The sequence below is a fragment of the Colletotrichum tamarilloi genome, assembly GCF_030869305.1.
Source record: "Colletotrichum tamarilloi strain Tom-12 chromosome Unknown Scaffold_23.1, whole genome shotgun sequence".
In the NCBI taxonomy this organism is placed as follows: domain Eukaryota; kingdom Fungi; phylum Ascomycota; class Sordariomycetes; order Glomerellales; family Glomerellaceae; genus Colletotrichum; species Colletotrichum tamarilloi.
The window spans coordinates 252671-269460 of NW_026849406.1; the positions used below are offsets into that span (position 1 = coordinate 252671).

A 16790-nucleotide genomic window follows, 5' to 3' on the forward strand; every position below is an offset into this window, starting at 1 on the left:
CATGAGACCTGTTAGAGTTTGCTGCAAGCTAGACTACGAATTGAAAAAAAAAGGAATAAAAGGGAATTTGTCCTGCCCGATTTCCCATGAGCAAACAAAGCAAGGGGGTATCAATGCCAAACTCCAAGTGATGCCACACTCACACCGGTTTCCTCGAGCCATATCACCTTTCCCCCTCGACAATCTCCTTCAACCTCGCCATCCGCCCCTCGATCCAAGCCTTCTGCCACGCATCGACCTTGCCCCCAAGCATCACGCACTTATCCGGCTCTAGCAACACCGTGCCCCTCGCCACGACCGTCCCCTTCTTGAGCACAATCTTCTCGCCGATATTTGTGCTCCCGATCCCAATCTTGTCTATCCGTCTGAGCTCCAGCGCGTAAATCTTGTTGCCCTTGAAGTCTTGCAATATCAGCCTGTGGGTAGCGCTCCGTCTCTGCTGCTGTTGTGGTTGGATGGCTCTACTACCCGCCCTAACAGCATTCCCACCGCCGCCGGTGCCCTCGTCGATATTATCATACTCGGGCTCCTCAGTGGCAGCAACAAGTCTCACCACCCTCCGCCCCGTCGTCTGCTCCCCCCTCGCGACTGCCTCGAGCTCCTCGACCTGTTCCCAGCGCGAGAGGCTCAGGTTCTCGACGTCGAGAACCTGGCAGGGGACGTCTCGTTGCAGGGTCAACTCGGGTTGATCGGTGGTTGTCGTGGGGAGACTCGCAGTGGCGGAGGGTTCGAGGAGGCCCGGCGTCGTGAGGTCCGAGGCGAGGAGGCGGGCTTTGGCGGTCGCGATGAGGGAGGGGAGAGGGGGGGTCGGGACGCGCGAGGTCAGGGTTGTGGTCCAGGGTAGGGAGGGGGTCGGGAAGGATTGGGTTTGGAGAGCGGAGCGGATCTTGGATGTGTATTCCATGTTATCTTTCATGTGCCGGTTCAGGTTTGGTGAGTGTCTACATCCTGAGCCTATCGAGAGGGAAGTTTGTTGTTTGCTTTCGAATGAGTTTAGGTTGGAGATGGAGAAGAATAAAGCTTCAGTGGGGTAAGCTACCCCAAAATCTCTAAAACCCTGGGCGCGCACCCCCCCCACTGCAGATCCTGGGCGTTTAGCATGTGTCAATTAGCGCAGCCTCGCTGTGCAGCTGAAGTTCAGGGGGCGCTTCCCCACAGGAGCTCTGTCGCGGACCTATCGCCTGCATCCCCGTCGTCCTCCCAAGGTCAGCCTCGCTTCCTTCGATCTGTCACTACCATCCAACTCTACGCAAACACCTAGAACAGAACACCTCCGACCAATCCCTCAATTGGCTTCCCGTGCTTTTTGATTTTGCAACGATCGAAAGAAGGTCTCTTACGCAAGGCCGCCTGCATCACACCAAGATGTCCACAATCGCATCCCCCCGCGAACCGCCAGCCCTCACCCGCCGCGTCTCAGCACAACCACACACCCCGACATCCTCAACCAGACCCTCCCTCGACACCCCCCGCTCCCTCACAAGCTCCCCGAACCCAGGCTCCTCCGCGACCTTCGGCAATGGAACCGGATCCGGGGGCGCCGCGCCAGCGCCCTCTAAGCGCGCGAACCGAGCCGCCCTCCGCGAGTACTACAACCTCAAGAAGGCTGCCGCAGCCGGCGGGAACGGCACGCCTCCTTCGCTAGAAATCACAGAAGACCACGAGCGCCACGCGGAGCACTCCGAGGTCCCGCCCAGCGAGCTCGACAGCCCGTCATTTGACGCCGAGGCCTACGTGCGCAAGGCGCTGGCGGAGAACACGCTTGACGATTTGTTGAGGGTGTATACCCGCGTGCTGGGCGAGATCCGGGCGCTGGACGCAGAGAAGAAGGCGCTGGTGTATGATAATTACTCCAAGCTTATATCCGCGACGGAGACGATTCGCAAGGTAAGCAAGAGAACAGAGTCTCATTTTTAGTCTTTGGCTATTTCATGAATCCCAGAGAGAGCCAAGTCCCCAAGCGAAATACAGACAAGAAAAGATCAGAAAGAACGATAAAAGCTAAACGGAACCCTTGGGGGCATGTGAAAATAGATGCGCGCAAATATGGACCCCCTGAACCCCATGGCCTCGACCCTCGACCCTGCGATCGCGGGTATCTACGCCCAGGCGAGCTCGATCCGCGAAGCGCTGCGTAAGACGGTTGTGCCGCCGACGTCGAAGGAGCGCGAGGATGAGGCGGCGGTAGCGACGCGGCGGAGGACGCGGGAGCTCGCGAGGGAGGTGTTGGGAACGCCTGAGAAGCTGCGAAGGCTGGTGAAGGAGGGCAAGGTTGAGGAGGCAAGGAGTGCGTGGGAGATGCCGAGGCGGCTGCTGGAGGTCTGGAAGGAGAAGGGCGTCGGCGGGAAGGATGTTGCTGAGTGTCTTGAAGAGGGGGATGCGGCGTTGAGGGTTGGTGGTTCTGGGGAGAGCAGCGTGAGGGCTTCAAAGGATAGCGTGAGATCGTGAGGTGTCTTGTTCTTGGTGTCGTGTTTGGGGTTTGCGAGCATAGCGATGGAGTTATTTGGTGTTGGGGCTTGGCGCAACTTTTATGGTTTGAGCAAAAGAGATAGATTCGCCAATTAGATTTGGACAAAAATCACAGATTTCACAGATTTACTTCATCACTTCAGTCCACGTAACAGCATCTTCACGGATCAAGTCGGACCTTACGTGCACAAATAAGGCATATCTGTCCTCGGCGGTATGGCTTAGCCATCGCAGCGATGTCGACACGGGACTCGAATCGTTCGAAAGGAAGGTAACGTCGTCAGCTATCTAGAGATGGCTGCTTCGAGCTTGTCTTCGACCCCCAAGTGTGAGCTCGATTCTCTCCTAAACATTTGAAGACATCGCTTTTCCTCTTGAACGTTCGATTCACAGATCGACTTACAGTTCGGAAACGTCCACAATGTCAAAAGGATCCCGGTCAGCCGTGCTGACGAGGACCTGCACATCATGCTCCTGCTGCTTCAGCTCCCCTTCCAACAGGGGCTTCATCACCTCGGTAAGGTACCCCCTCTCCGAATTGCTGTGGAACACAGCAACAACCGTCTTGCCCTCCTGCACGGCCTTAAGCGCATTGTGATGGCTCATCTCGCCCGTGACAACCACGTCCGCGGCCGCACTCTTCACAACGTCCCACCCGCTGCCCGCGCACACGGCCACGGCGCCCACGCGCGCCATCGAGATTGTCGACGGGTCCGGCGATGCGACCATGACGCGGCGCATGCCTACGCGGGAGGCTACGCGCCGGATGATGTCAGCGAGGGACTCGGGCTGGCGGAAGGTGCAGAGAAGGCCGTAGCCTGAGCCCTCGAAGCCGGCTGGGGGCGAGGCGTGAGGAGTAATGACGGTGCGGTCGGAGGGGGCCGCGGTCGAGGAGGAGGAGGCGGGCCCGCCGGAGACGATGTCGCCGAGCCAGGTGTTGAGACCGTTGGGGGCAGCGTCGACTGCGGTATGGGGGCAGTAGACTGCGATGCCGTTGGAGGCGAGGAGCAGGAGAGTTGCTTGCTGGGGGTCCTTTGTTGTGATAGACTTAAGGCCCGAGAAGATGAAGGGGTCTAGGGGGGTTGTCAGATGATGGAGGGGAATAATGGATCATAAGTCAGTTCGGGGGCGAAGCTTACGATAGCTCACGATGACGCTCGCTTTTTTCTGAACTGCCTCTTCGGCGACGGCGTAGGTGAGGTCGTTAGTGAGGAGGACGACTGGGCTTTTGGGCGTGGCGGTTGTGGTGGTCACGATGTTATCCAGGAGAAGACCGACATTGTCCCATCTCCTGTCGGCAATCTCTTCAGGGTAGCTGTGTGAGACGATTTAGTTTTAATTGGTCTGTGTTTGGCTGAGAGGTGATGGTGAGACTTACTGCTTGCGCATGGCAGCCACAACCTGGGCGGTGAAGCCTGCAGAGGAGTACTTGTCGCTAGCCGCCATTTTGATATTTGTTGTGGCAAGATGAGTCTGATGAAGGCAAGATGCTGTCGAGAAATGAGAAGCAGAGTTGTGGACTTTCGTGGAGATGTTCAAGGACTGAAGCCGAAGTGAAGCTGTAGACCCGCAAGACCGTCGACTTATATGCGCTGATGCCCTAGCAAGCTTGAAGCTCATTGACTGGATGGGCGTCCTGAAATCAGTGAGCATAGCTTCTCTTGTAGAGTTCAGATATAGAAGGATCAAACAGACTCTTGCTTCTTTCGAAATCGATTGACATACAACACGCTCAAGTTCCTAAATTCTTCAAGCCTTGAATCTAGGTGTCGTGGTATGAGGTAATGTTGTAGAGGGGTTGCAGAGCTCGAGCTTCATTCAAATATCCATTAAATGCATACGAAGATGTCTTCTGTCATTAGTGTTTTGACTGAATGACATAAGCCCCGCAATGACACATACCCCACTTTCCTCCAAGTCGTGCCTTCCGAGTTGCTTCAGTGTTGACCTGCGTGTCGTCAACTAAACCTCTCTTGCTTGACTCTTCTTTCGTCAACATTGAGACAGACCTGTTTTTTCATCATCAACTCAGCCAAGTCTCATCCTCAAGCTTCTCTGTCATGATGAGACTCCACGTCTACCACGGGCGCGCATGCAGTGGTTGACTGCCTTGCGTGGGTATGCGCATGGTGAACGAGCGAGTAAGTACCCGAAAGCGGAGACCGCCAATCCACTCACGGTACTTGGTGCAAAGTCTTCACCGGTCTGTCATCAACCATCAATCCGATATGGTGTAGTGGCCAACATGATGCCCTCTCATCCCCAGTGAGAGGCTAGGCATAGCCCCGAGTTCGATTCTCGGTTTCGGAATTAACTAATTGTTTTGTCATTTTTGCATGTTTATGATGCAGTTGGGTGATATATTGTTGATATATTGATAATATATGTCCCTTCTCTCTCTAAGGTATGGGACTCAGTGTCTATGACATGAAAAGAACTTCGAGATTGGTACTAACTCCTAAATCTAAATCGAAAACTGTTGAGGTAAAAAAGGTACTCAAATTTCTAGTTGTAGAGCATGAAACCTATCTATCTATGGTTCTTGCTGAGGGTTCTTTCTCCTGAATGACTTTTACAGTAGTTTGTGAAAGAGAGGGCTTCAACTACATAAAAGAACTTTCAGATATGATATCTTCTCATATGTTCTGAGCTAGAGCAGAGCCCGACCCAAACTCGCCTTTAAATACTTCCTTACTCATCAAATCTAAGCGTCAGGAGTGCACGCTTGCGTAGGTCTGTCGGATCGTGTACATCGTAATAGAGGCGATGATAGTCGCTAATTCCAATGGCTATATCTATTGGAATGAACCGGTTTGGACTTGTGCACAGGGCAAGTCGGCATAATCCTGGGGCGCATGGACTGGTCACCCGTTCTTGTTTATCTATAACGCCTCTGGCAATGTTCGATCACGAATACGAGCAGCATGCAGCGGGTTGATTGGTTCCAGGCTTTTGGTCCTACAATAGTAGTCTCTACTGATAAACCCAGTATTCTTTGCTGTATCCCATCATGGTGTGAGGTTGAAGTACAAGGGACATCCAGTACTGGCGAGAAGACTGTATCACCTCATCGGTTGCAATCTATCTCATATCACAATGCAACGCGAGAAAGAAGAGGCACTGGCGAGCATCAGATTGGCAGAATCACGAACTGGAGATATACAGATTCGGATCTACGACTCTCTGAATTGCATACAATGACCCGTGGACGTGAGCATGGGGACCTGCTCATGGCGCGTGATTCAAAGCTCAAAGCAGCGGTTAATGCGTTGAAGTACTTTATATCAGTAGAGGTCTTTCTTTGCCCGTGGTGAGAACACCTCCATCTCGTTGATCGGAATGCTTAAGACCGTAGTGGACGTTAGATGACGCTTTGCTTCACGCGGAAAGGATGCAAAGGAAACTTTGAGATCAAACAAGATAAACAGGGCAATCCAAGTTCAATGCGCTCGGATCAAAGGGCCATGGCAGTACAGCAATCCATAAGGAAGTGCAGCATCTCCAACAAAGTCCCCAAGACGAATGGAAGCCACCAAACTTACCTTAGATCCCCAATGACGGAACCACTCCGCCTGACACTTTCAAAAAAAAAAGAACCCCACCATCTAATCAATCTAATCGCCGACCCAAGCCACGCCGCCCACCACAGGAAACCCACCGCAGAACCAAGCACCTCTGATTTTCGACAATCTCCCAACCCAAAGCTGCCACCCCCCGGAACCCGATCGTCACTCTTTCCCGAAAACCACTAGATACCCTCACAATCACATACAAGATGGCAAACCAAATAACAGAGGCCTCGCTAAAGCAGGCCCTCACCGAGCGTCTGCAGGCAATTCACGTCGAGATCTCGGATATGTCAGGTACGTCTTCGCTCGTCGCCAGCATGCACTCCTTCAACCGAAAACCCCCCCACGTCATGCCCCGCCATGTTAGAAATCAATGTACTCGCCCGCGCATCGTCTGTCGCGCCCAGCACACCTCACCGACCCATGCGAAACCACCATTATGCGACATTCTGGGCTTCCTCCTAACTAAAACATTCTATCAAACAGGCGGCTGCGGACAAGCCTTCACCTCGACAATCGTCTCCCCCGCCTTCGAGAAACAAACCTCCTTGAAGCGCCACCGCCTCGTCAACGCCGCCCTCAAGGACGAGATCGCCCAGATCCACGCCTGGAGCGCAAAGTGCCAGACGCCCGCCGAGTGGGAGCGCGATAGAGCCGCCGCCGGCGGAGGCAGCGACGGCCCGCCGATGGACGGGACTGTCGGCGGCAGGGTGGAGGGTGTTGCGCAGTGAAGAAACAGGGAAAATGGGACAAGACACATCGCACCGGAATTGGAGCTGGACTGGACTGGCCGCCCCGGTTGGAGAGAGGGGAGCATTATGCATCATCGGTTGTCACTTCGCGCCGAACACGGAGATGACTGGGCCGCTTGGGGCGACATGGACATATACACAGGGCGATACGTCCCTATACAAGGCGGGAAAAGAGACGCCACGCATGAGATCCAAAAAGAAGAACATGGAGGCATCTTGGGAGGATGGCGCGATAGGTGTTTGGTCTAGACACCCCCCTTTTCGAGTATATACATGAGTTTTTCGCGGAAAGCAGAAAAGCAGAAGCAGGCTTTTCGTGGCTTCGTTCTTTGTCATTTATCAACCTACTCCTAACAGCATGCCTGGACTCCCCAATGAACCAGCTCCATTAGCAAGAGATCTAGAACAACCCAAGCAAGTCCTCATTCGTCTTCTTCCCGTTTCCTTCGCCACCTTGAGGTTGTGCAGGCTGGTGTAATTGCATGCCCGCCGGCAAGGGCTGCCCGGACCCTGTGTTGCCAAAGTCGAGCCCAGCGAAGCCGTTCATCATGTCATTCATGCCGCCACCACCTGCTCCAGGGCTCATCGGGTTGGCCGCCTGCTGTTGCTGCGGCGGAGGAGCATCAAACAAACCCATCATGTCAGCCATGGCACTCGAGTTACCACCTCCCGCAGGGCTGGCCACTCTGTCTGGGGTGTTGATGTTGCTCTGCTGCTCGGCTGATGCAGGGGCAGCACCGTCAAAGTCGATATCGAGAAGGTTTTCGATGTTGTTTTGTGAGTTGGCGTTGCCGTTGGCCACAGCTGCCACTGACGCAGCAATGGGGTTTTCGGCCGCCTCTTGCCGTTGTTCGCGGATGGCCGCGCGCTGAATCTCGTCTGCTCCATAGCGACCCTTGCCGACAAATGATTCTGGTGGCTTGTGGTACACCGACGCCAGAGTAGAAAGCTCTGCGAGAAGTTGCTCGAGGAGAGCAGGGGGAAGGCTGGTCATTGTTGTGGTAATGGCGGGTTTCTGAGACAGGACAATATTCTTGGCGACATCCAAATCGCCTGACAATAGACGCCAGTAGACGTAAGCTCTGTCTCTGATATCTGGGTTGTCGTTGTCTGTCGTAGCCTGCTGAAGCACCTTTTGGACCAGTCCCTGGTTGCTGCCGGGCTTCTTGAGGAAGAGCTTGACCACAGCAGTGAGGATTTGGAGTTGAGTCTGCTGAAAGTTAGCGGTTTCCTTGAATATCTGGAATGAATCGACAAACCTGTGTGAACTCCTCCATGAAACCCTCCACGAAACTTTCCAGAATGTCGTCGGCGTTGTTGATCTTCTCAGCGTACTCTCCCACAATCCAAATCAGCGATCCTCTTGCCGTTGGCTCGTCCAGCTCGTCGATATACTTGCAGAGCGTGGGGATGACGCCCTCGTAACCAGGGTATTTGCGGAGAATATCCTTGATAACCACCACAACCTCCTGCACAACGTAGTTGACCTTGGTGGCAATCAAGTCCAACAAAGCGTTGACGCACTTTTGACTGGCACTCTCGAGCTTGATCGCAACCTGGCCAATGGCCTTGACGGCGCGCTTGACAAAGTCCATATCGACCTCCAAAGCGTACTCTTTCAATTCTGCGAGGAGTTGGTCAAAGTTCTTCTCGTTGGCTATCCGAACCATGATCTCGAGCTTCTGAAGTTTGACGTAGGGGGGATCGTTATATTTGCAGAAGAAGACTCGCAGCTCTTTGCTAAGAATATCGGGCTTGGCCTGCAGGAGGAGGTCAATATTGCGCAGAGCAACATACTGCACCTCAGGAGCAGACGCCACAAGCGTGACAAGAGGCGGCGCCATCTTCTTTAGGTATGATCGCACAAGCTCCGGGCTAACTGCCTTCATGTGGATAAAGACCACCTTCACGGCGGCCAAGACCACACTGGGGTTGACGTGTTGGAACTGTGGCGCAACTCTTTCACAAATGTGCTCAGACTCCTTGGTATCCGCAGCAGGATAGTCGGCCAGTGTGGTCAGGATAGTGACGCGACCCCATTCCGTGCACTCGTTGAGAGCCATCAACAGCTTCTTCAGTGTGGCCGGTGTCACTACAAGTGCTCGAGTCTCTGGTGCGGTTTCGGTGATCTCTGAAAGCGCCTGGACCGAGTTTGCGACAACCATAGGATTCGGGTCCCCAATCAACTCCTGCAGTGACTCCAAAAAGCCGTTCTCTATGCACATTGATGGGTTGAGGTCGAAGAGTTTGGCGACACAAATCGCGGCCGTCTTTCGAACGTATGGTGACTCGTCTCGTAGTGTCTTCCGCAGCGGCTCTTCCATGTAATCCACCATCTTGTCGACTCTAATACAGCCCATCGTTCGGATCGCTAGCGCACGGATGAGGGGATTTGGGTCTTCGGAATCTTGTACGAAAGTATTAACGGCAAGAATACAGAGATCTGGATGCGATTTCGCGTAGTTCCTGTTGTATGCTGTCAGTAGTCGCGCTAGATGCCTCGCCTAGGCAGCGGATCGGTTTCGACTGCGGACTAACATCAAGTATAAGTAAACCAGCTTCTTCTGGTCCAGGTCGCCTGTCGCAATGTTCTTCAGGACATCGGGGAACAAAGCAGACACGTCCTTGCCCAACGTCATCGCCATAATCGTCTTCTGGATGGATTCCTTGCGCTCGTAGGCATATTGAGAGACAAGGCCTGCCCGCAGCTCAAAGGTCTCTCCCTTCCTCGGGACAGCAAAGGCCCCACGAATCCGATTGACCGCCATGGTGTCGGGAGGTGCTCGAGGTAGGGGGTATGGTGATTTAGGGTGTGTTGTCGGAGGGGGCTAAAGGCGATCTGGCAGATGAGAGAGATAGCCAGTCCGATCAGGACCTGGACAAGCTCATCCAAAGGTAAAGTCTCGGTATTCAACAGCAGTCCGCTTGCTTTTGCTCGTCGTAGGTGTCCGGGGGATGCAGTGAATGCACCTCGTCGGTAGTCGCCAAGAGGATGAGGTGGTCGAAGAAGTACCTGGCAGTGGAATGCACCCCTAACCTTAATCCCAGCCTGGCCAGCCTGGCAGCAGTGCTGGGCGCACTGCTCCGATTCGCTAAATGAATGTCGCTCCTTCTCCTTGGCGACTCCACAGCGATGCACATGCAACTATCGGGCCTGTTGTTTTATCGGAAACTCTTTTACAGAGGTACAAGGTACCAAGCTCTAAGGCAAGTAAACATTGATGAGCTTATTGCAACATCGCCATTTCCATCTGCTGCCCTTGACCTCACTTTTTATTATACTTCTCCGGCTCCTCTACGTCATTACGGAGCTTTTATTCCTTTCAGCAAACAAAAGTTGCTAAGAGATTCGGCTCAGGCCCACGATCTGAAACACTGCCAATAATACCAACCACTAAATAAATCACCATGGTAAGCCATTTCCGTTCATCTAGTGAATGAAGGCATCTGACAAGTCTCTTTAAGGCCACATTGCCCAACCTGCGTCGTTTGTTCATCGAGGCAAGAACGGATGATGAAGAGCGGGAAGTGTCTAGGAAAGCAGTGAGTCGGTGTCAAACAGCTCCATGGTGTCCCTAAACTTACCAGTCATGCAGTTTTATAACGCAGTCCTCTTCATGAGCTCTGTGACTATCTTCAGCTTGATTGCTCAGAGGATGAATGCCGTGAAATGAATCAACACAGTCAACCAATAGTGTTCGTTAGGTTGAACCACAGATGTCGAGCTTCTCGATGAATGCCCGCCGCGTTGGGTATCCAGAGGTTCGCAAAGCCTGCTTCAGGGCTCTGCGGTCCAAGATGATGCGCCCCGCAACAACGCCATCCGCAACAGAGTCATAGGCAGGCGAAGAAATTAGTCGTGCGAGACACATCCCGCAGCATGACAGGGAATTCGCGCTTGCAAGGACGAAGTTGAACATATGCGGGCGACCTCTTCCCCCGGCAACTGGGAGAGTGGTGCTCGTTGAGGACAGGGTCAGGCCCTGGTACCGCCGATTCACGACTTACTGAGACTCATAGCCGTTGCTGCAACGAGTATACGAGCATGATATCAGATTAATGAGTCACCTGGAGGCACAAAGAAGATGTGGAAGATGTGCAAGTACTACTATAGTCGTAGGCAATGCGATACGAAAAAGCACCGCGCCAGGCTCCTTGACACAGGCCCTGATATCAATGAACATTGTTTGATCCTTTGCTTTGCAGGCGACGGCTGCTGATGCTACCCCTGGCCAATGCGGAGACCTCCGTCTCCACGTCCGTCTCAAATCGTAACTACTGTACGCCATCATAAGTTATTCTCTTTGAGTGCCTCCCCAACAGACGCGAATATTCCTCTTGAGTTATTCCAAATCCTCACCAACGGCCCCTCAATCCCGTATAAGGGATCATTGGGCGGTACGGGAACAGCGGAAACCTCTTCTAACAGCCCGCTCTTCTCCTCCAACTTCTTCTTGCCGATTTCGTATTTATAATGAGGTGAACCTTTGGGATACACTCCAACATATCGATACTCAGGCTCTCCCTCAACAGGATCCGCTGCTCCCTCCGCCTTTGAGACAGAGGCATGCCCTACGCCTGCTGGGACGACGACGACATCGCCGGCTCGCACTATACATCGTACTCCGCTGCCGACGTCATCCGAGACCCCTTCGCCAAAGACTAGCTCGGAGCTGCCTTGAAAGACGCCTGCTTCATGGGTTAATGGAGTTGAATGATTCAAGGGGATCGATGGACCTGCCGTAACACTCGTGAGTGTTTGGGTGAAAGTGCTTCAGACTGATAGTCCCCCAAGTTCCCTATAGGTAAAAGTCTCTTTAATAACGACGTCAAATGAATATACGGAGACTTAGTAAGCCAGAATTCTTACCTTCTTCTCCCAGCCGTGACGCTGAAGTCTTTCTGATGCGCTCTCCTCGTTAAGTGGCTGGAGAACATCACGATATATGAGGACTGGAAGATCATTATTCGGACAATGAGCAGTCCTCTTCAACGGGTACGCCTCGGGCTGCGCGACCTTCTCATATGAAGACATTATTTCACCGGCCCATGCGGGATGGACTCGAGAAGACTCGTTTATGATTCGATGTGTTACAGAGTTCTCACGCCCGAGTATGGCCACGAGCTATTGGGTATTTTGAAAAATAATGTTTGTGGTGTGTTTGTTCATATTAACTTCCTGTCGCTGTCAACAACACCTACTCCTCTAACCCCGGATTCTCTGGTCATTTGACAGTGCCAAGCAGCCAGAAAGGCAAAGAGGCAAGCTGCTGGAGTTATCTCCGAACGTCACCAGGAGAAGACATCGGCTCCGAGGACCCCTCCATATCGTGCATTCCTGCCGATCCCATGGCCACTGAAGCACAACGATGTCCTTAACTCTGTCATAACATCAACGCAAGCTTACAGATCAACACCTCGACTGATTATCCAGTATTACTCTTCAAATTCGTCCAAAACATCGCCCTGCCCTTCCTTCGTCGGCGCCTTCGCCTCCTGCTTCCTCCACAAACCAGCAAGAAACTCATTCGTACTCGCCTCGTCCATGCTCTTATCCTCGCGCTTCTTCAAAAATCGAGGGAATCGCAGGCTCAACCCTCGTTCGTCGCTGACGAGCCCAATGGCGGCCGTGTACGTCGGACTCAGAGTGATGTCCGCAAACGCCATCTCCCACACCTCCTGAGGCTCGAACCACACGTCAGGCTCGGGACCAGAGTACTCGACAAACGCGGGCTTCTGGGTGCGCGTGTTCTGCCTCTCGCTTAGCTCGCCGTCGTCGTAGTGTTCCCTGTTCGCCTTATAGAAGGCGTCTGTAAAGCCCGACATGCACTTGCACACGACCTCGAGAGCGCCGCTGTCGTCGTTGCGGACGGCCATGAGGATTGGCGACCACCATTTGGACTTCCGGCCTTGTCCGTGCCAAGCGGCTACCGGAATCATGTCCAACGTCTCAAAGCTTGAGTTGTAGTCCTTCTTGACCTTTAGCCACGAGTCTAGTCGCTTATCGGGCTCGTATGTGGCCAAGAGAGGCTTGCGTCTGCCCTTCTTCTTCGGAGCACCCTCCTCGCCCTTGGTGCCTTTGCTTCGTGATTTTGACTTTGAAGGCGTTCTGGGTTCCTCGGCAACCTCGCCATCGGCATCTACTGCGCCGTCACCATGGTAGGGGACATCTGTCAAGTTGTCCAAGATTTTGACCATAATGCCTTCACACTTGATATCGGTTGCCGCCTTAAAAAACTCCAATACGGCATCCGAGTCTTGCGAGGTAGCATCCAGACTCTTCACCCAGGTGAATTGGCGGGGAACTTCGATAAACATCGATCGCAGGAGCTCCCTTCTTTCTCGAAAGGGCCGGTTCAGTAGGGGTTGTCCGTTGAGAAACATGAGGTCAAATGCGAACATGCAAACGTTGACTTGCACGCTGCCGATAGCGACATCCTTCCGCGCGCGATTGCTCAGCGTCTGGAAGTTCTTCAAATCTCCCGTCTCGCTGTCCACGGCCACCACTTCGCCTTCCACAATAAAGCTGTTGACGCCTTCGCCGCGAACCTTGGGCATCAATGCGACTAAGTCGGGGTACTTGTCCGTCATCAGCTCGAGGTGTCTTGAGAAGATGGAAATTTTGCCGCTTTCATCGCAGTGAATCTGAGCTCTTTGGCCGTCATACTTGAATTCGCAAGCAAAGTCTCTGCCCTGGAGTTTCGTGAGCATCTCGGAAAGGTCTCTCGTGATGCTTCCCAACATGGGCCGGAGTGGTATGTGCAGCGTTAAATCACAACGAAGTAACAGCTCGTCGCAGACGCCAATTTCCAATAAGACGGGTACAAGATCGTTGTAGTTGGGGCGCCGCGCGAAGCAGGCCTTTAGTATTTCCTCTGGCCTGCTCCATACTTCAGCGAGCTCTTCCTTCTTTAGTTTTTGGAGGTCCTTGACTGATCGTAGTGGGAACTCAGCTCCCGGAGGTCTAGAAAGGAGGAAGGCTCTTGAAAGAGCAATCAACATGGTGGTTTTGACAGCACCAATACGTAGCTACCGACGTTAGACATTTGATAAAAAGGCTGTTACAAAATCAAAACCTACATGTTGACACAATGTTCGTACAATGAACCTGCTCTCTTCACCACCGCGGGCATCTTGTAGAAGTCGATCGACAATTCTCTGCTTTGCTTCGCCGCTTCCGTTACCTTGGCTATTGGCAATTTTGACTAGTGATTGGTAGACAGCCTTGATGGTCAAGGGCTTCGGTTTCCGCAGAGTAAAGCTTTGCTTCTTCTTGGCCTCGAATGCAACGTCCCCGGCATCACCGTGCTTGTCGTAAAGTGTCTTTAGGGAGCGACCGTCTAATCCACACACCTGCTTTAGTGCCTTGGAAATCGCTGACCCTCCCAAACCGAGCTCTAAGGAGATGTAAGGGGGCGAGATGGAATTTGTTGCAAGCCAGACCGCGGGCAGTAGGCTCTCCGGATCAGCTTCAATCAGTACTCTGATACAGTTGACTAGAGTATCCACAATCTTAATCCGACTTTGTGTAGCGGATACCAAGATGAAGCATCGGGTGAGGAATGCGTATGAAGCGTGCCCTCCCTCAGCTGCCCATGATTCCTTCAGCCGAGGGACATATTCCGAAGGATCAAATATCAGTGGGCTTTGGTCCAGAGGAATGGTTGCTGAAACCGTGTCTTCAGCATTTGCCACGGAAGATAGTGACAGCGTCTTCGTCTTTGGCGTAACAATTGGCAGAACCGAGGATGTCGGCGACCCTTTCAGTCCAGACTTTGCCTCGATAGGTTCCTCTCCATTAGTCTCATTCAACCGTAAACTTGGGTCATTTGCTGGCTCAGGACATGGCGTAGATTCTGCTCTTTCATTCTGCACCTCGGCATCCCATTCCGCTTGCAGCTTCCTGGCAAGCTCCTCATCCGTCAACTCCGGCTGCTGGTCGGCGGATCCCGTGCCATTCGATATGGCTTCAGGAGCAGGTTCCGTTGTGGGTTTCAGTGACGATGTGCCGTTCTGCTTCTGCTTAGAGAAGAAGTATTCCAAACCTCTCGAAGGTACTCCGGTTGACGACTGATCGTTCAGTTTCCTCTTCTTACTTGGGCTGGGCATGGTGATGATGATGTTCAATGCAGGAACTTAGTGCGTGGAAAGCTTCGGATGATGATTCTAGTGAGAACAGATGCAAATGAAACTTCGTGTTATCATCACGAACTGCCCAGTGGAATTTTACTTCCTTCTCTTTCCATCTGCTCAATGTTGTTAGTTCATCACTGAGCTGTCCGCTGAGGTACCTTAGCTCAACCCTGTAACAGTCTCAGTCAATGACGCCGCTGCCTGCGAACCGAACAAGAGGGTACGTGCACCTTCCCAGCCACCCCTGTAGCTTGCTCCCTTAGTCAGCAGAACCCTTGGATCCATCGTCTTAGGTAAGGTGTCCCGGTCTACCTGCGGAGGAGAAACGGCCACACCTTTCCCCTTACTCCGGCGCTAAACCTCATTTGACGACCCAAGCGACTTCCACACAACAACACACTCGAACTTTTGGAAATCTTTCGCCAGGGCGGCCCAAGCCCCACCAGCGGCACCGATTTCTTCCTTCCCCTCCACGATACCTCTCCTAACCCGCCGAACCTCGAAAACCACCCTCTCACACCCCCCCACGCCGCACATAAAACCAGCAATCATGTTGAACGGCGAAGATCCGCCCGAGCGGCCCGACTACATTGTCAACATCATCAATGGCCTCGAGCGGTACAACCCTGAGGCTGTCGTCAACCTCGAGTCCTACCTGCAGGAGCAGTGCGAGCAGAAGTACTGCGATTGCAATGCGAACCGGACACTCCTGAAGCTGTGAGTCGCAATCTCCAACATGCCTACTCGACCACCACCACGCGTCTTTTTTGTACACGTCGGTGGCATCGGACCCCTTTGCTTGGTCTTGCGCCGGTTTATATGATGATCGTGTAAACGTTTCCTATTACCTGACATGCACTGGTTGTTCCGTCATGAACCCCTCAGTCGCAACTGAAGTCAGCACATGGTGTTAACTGAACGATACCGGAACTCAATATTGAGACACAATTTGGATGCGAGCCTACATCATCATGGAACTCGACAGCTGACCACTTTGTCTTCTCTCTCCTTCCAGGTACCAGCTCAACCCCGACCGTCTCAAGGATGAGGTCGTCACCAACATCCTCGTCAAGGCCATGACCCAGTTCCCCTCGCCGCAGTTCACCCTCGCCCTGCACCTCATCAACCCCTCCACCATCGCCCAGGGAGAGCTCCATGAGGCCGTCGCCAAGCTGCGCACCCTCAACAGCCAGCTCGAGGGCTCCCAGTACGCCCGCTTCTGGAACACCATTGACGGCGATGACCTCTGCGCCGACCTCATTGCCGACATCTCAGGCTTCGAGGACCTCATCCGCAGCAACATTGCCAACTCGATCGCCCAGGCCTTCCGCGAGGTCAGCCTGTCCCAGCTCGAGTCGTGGCTCGGCCTCGACGGCGACGCCACCGCAAAGTTCGTCACCGAGGTTGCCGGCTGGACCGTTGGCGACAATGGCGTCGTTACCATCCCCAAGAACGCCGAGAACGAGGCCAAGAAGTCTGAGATCAGGGAGGACGTCAACGTCGACATGTTCTCGAGGATTCTTCGCAGATCATGGGAGGAGACTGCGTAAAAGAAGTACTTTTTTGAAAAATAAGAAGAGAAATCGCAGACTTGGGCTTCGGTGTGAGGATGAACAGAAGAAGGGGACGCAAGGGTTGATATCACAACCCTTGGCTGCTAATAGCTCCGTACATGGAGTTAGGGCTGGAAGAGAGCATGGCGGCAAAAATTACCGGCGTTCACTTTTGACTTTGGAATCGGGGGCCATAGAGTATATCCCTGAATATGAGACATGCCACAATGTTTGAAATGTCGTGTAAAACGCTTCTTTTTCTTCTCATTATTTTGATGTGCTGCAAAATCTTTGTCCCTGCCTGTCCCCTTTTA

At 53.1% G+C, this 16790-nt stretch overlaps 10 protein-coding genes across 10 annotated transcripts; 4 read left to right on the forward strand and 6 right to left on the reverse strand.

Moving 5' to 3' along the window:
- Nucleotides 1-163: 163 nt before the first annotated feature.
- On the reverse strand, nucleotides 164-904 carry CTAM01_07465 (RecQ mediated genome instability protein Rmi1; the record flags this gene model as incomplete). Its single annotated transcript, XM_060523487.1, has 1 exon — nucleotides 164-904. One exon carries the CDS (start codon nucleotides 902-904, stop codon nucleotides 164-166), a length of 741 nt encoding a protein of 246 aa, XP_060381863.1.
- Nucleotides 905-1365: 461 nt separating this feature from the next.
- On the forward strand, nucleotides 1366-2448 carry CTAM01_07466 (uncharacterized protein; the record flags this gene model as incomplete). The annotated part of the gene is made up of 2 exons (XM_060523488.1): nucleotides 1366-1887; nucleotides 2035-2448. The coding sequence occupies 2 exons, from the start codon at nucleotides 1366-1368 to the stop codon at nucleotides 2446-2448; spliced, it is 936 nt and encodes a 311-aa protein (XP_060381864.1).
- Nucleotides 2449-2868: 420 nt separating this feature from the next.
- On the reverse strand, nucleotides 2869-3915 carry CTAM01_07467 (uncharacterized protein; the record flags this gene model as incomplete). Its single annotated transcript, XM_060523489.1, has 3 exons — nucleotides 2869-3542; nucleotides 3609-3784; nucleotides 3848-3915. 3 exons carry the CDS (start codon nucleotides 3913-3915, stop codon nucleotides 2869-2871), a joined length of 918 nt encoding a protein of 305 aa, XP_060381865.1.
- Nucleotides 3916-6244: 2329 nt separating this feature from the next.
- Nucleotides 6245-6769, forward strand: CTAM01_07468 (BolA-like protein; the record flags this gene model as incomplete). The annotated part of the gene is made up of 2 exons (XM_060523490.1): nucleotides 6245-6332; nucleotides 6525-6769. 2 exons carry the CDS (start codon nucleotides 6245-6247, stop codon nucleotides 6767-6769), a joined length of 333 nt encoding a protein of 110 aa, XP_060381866.1.
- A 421-nt stretch (nucleotides 6770-7190) lies between these two features.
- CTAM01_07469 (uncharacterized protein) lies at nucleotides 7191-9558 on the reverse strand (the record flags this gene model as incomplete). The annotated part of the gene is made up of 3 exons (XM_060523491.1): nucleotides 7191-8000; nucleotides 8050-9256; nucleotides 9329-9558. The coding sequence occupies 3 exons, from the start codon at nucleotides 9556-9558 to the stop codon at nucleotides 7191-7193; spliced, it is 2247 nt and encodes a 748-aa protein (XP_060381867.1).
- A 676-nt stretch (nucleotides 9559-10234) lies between these two features.
- On the forward strand, nucleotides 10235-10464 carry CTAM01_07470 (uncharacterized protein; the record flags this gene model as incomplete). Its single annotated transcript, XM_060523492.1, has 2 exons — nucleotides 10235-10333; nucleotides 10387-10464. Coding segments are annotated over 2 exons (177 nt in total), but the record flags the coding sequence as incomplete, so codon positions are not given.
- A 27-nt stretch (nucleotides 10465-10491) lies between these two features.
- Nucleotides 10492-10710, reverse strand: CTAM01_07471 (uncharacterized protein; the record flags this gene model as incomplete). Its single annotated transcript, XM_060523493.1, has 1 exon — nucleotides 10492-10710. The coding sequence occupies one exon, from the start codon at nucleotides 10708-10710 to the stop codon at nucleotides 10492-10494; it is 219 nt and encodes a 72-aa protein (XP_060381869.1).
- Nucleotides 10711-11078: 368 nt separating this feature from the next.
- Nucleotides 11079-11825, reverse strand: CTAM01_07472 (uncharacterized protein; the record flags this gene model as incomplete). Its single annotated transcript, XM_060523494.1, has 3 exons — nucleotides 11079-11479; nucleotides 11532-11589; nucleotides 11661-11825. 3 exons carry the CDS (start codon nucleotides 11823-11825, stop codon nucleotides 11079-11081), a joined length of 624 nt encoding a protein of 207 aa, XP_060381870.1.
- A 401-nt stretch (nucleotides 11826-12226) lies between these two features.
- Nucleotides 12227-14899, reverse strand: CTAM01_07473 (DNA ligase I; the record flags this gene model as incomplete). The annotated part of the gene is made up of 2 exons (XM_060523495.1): nucleotides 12227-13819; nucleotides 13892-14899. 2 exons carry the CDS (start codon nucleotides 14897-14899, stop codon nucleotides 12227-12229), a joined length of 2601 nt encoding a protein of 866 aa, XP_060381871.1.
- A 574-nt stretch (nucleotides 14900-15473) lies between these two features.
- On the forward strand, nucleotides 15474-16473 carry CTAM01_07474 (eukaryotic translation initiation factor 3 subunit K; the record flags this gene model as incomplete). The annotated part of the gene is made up of 2 exons (XM_060523496.1): nucleotides 15474-15640; nucleotides 15939-16473. The coding sequence occupies 2 exons, from the start codon at nucleotides 15474-15476 to the stop codon at nucleotides 16471-16473; spliced, it is 702 nt and encodes a 233-aa protein (XP_060381872.1).
- Nucleotides 16474-16790: the final 317 nt, after the last annotated feature.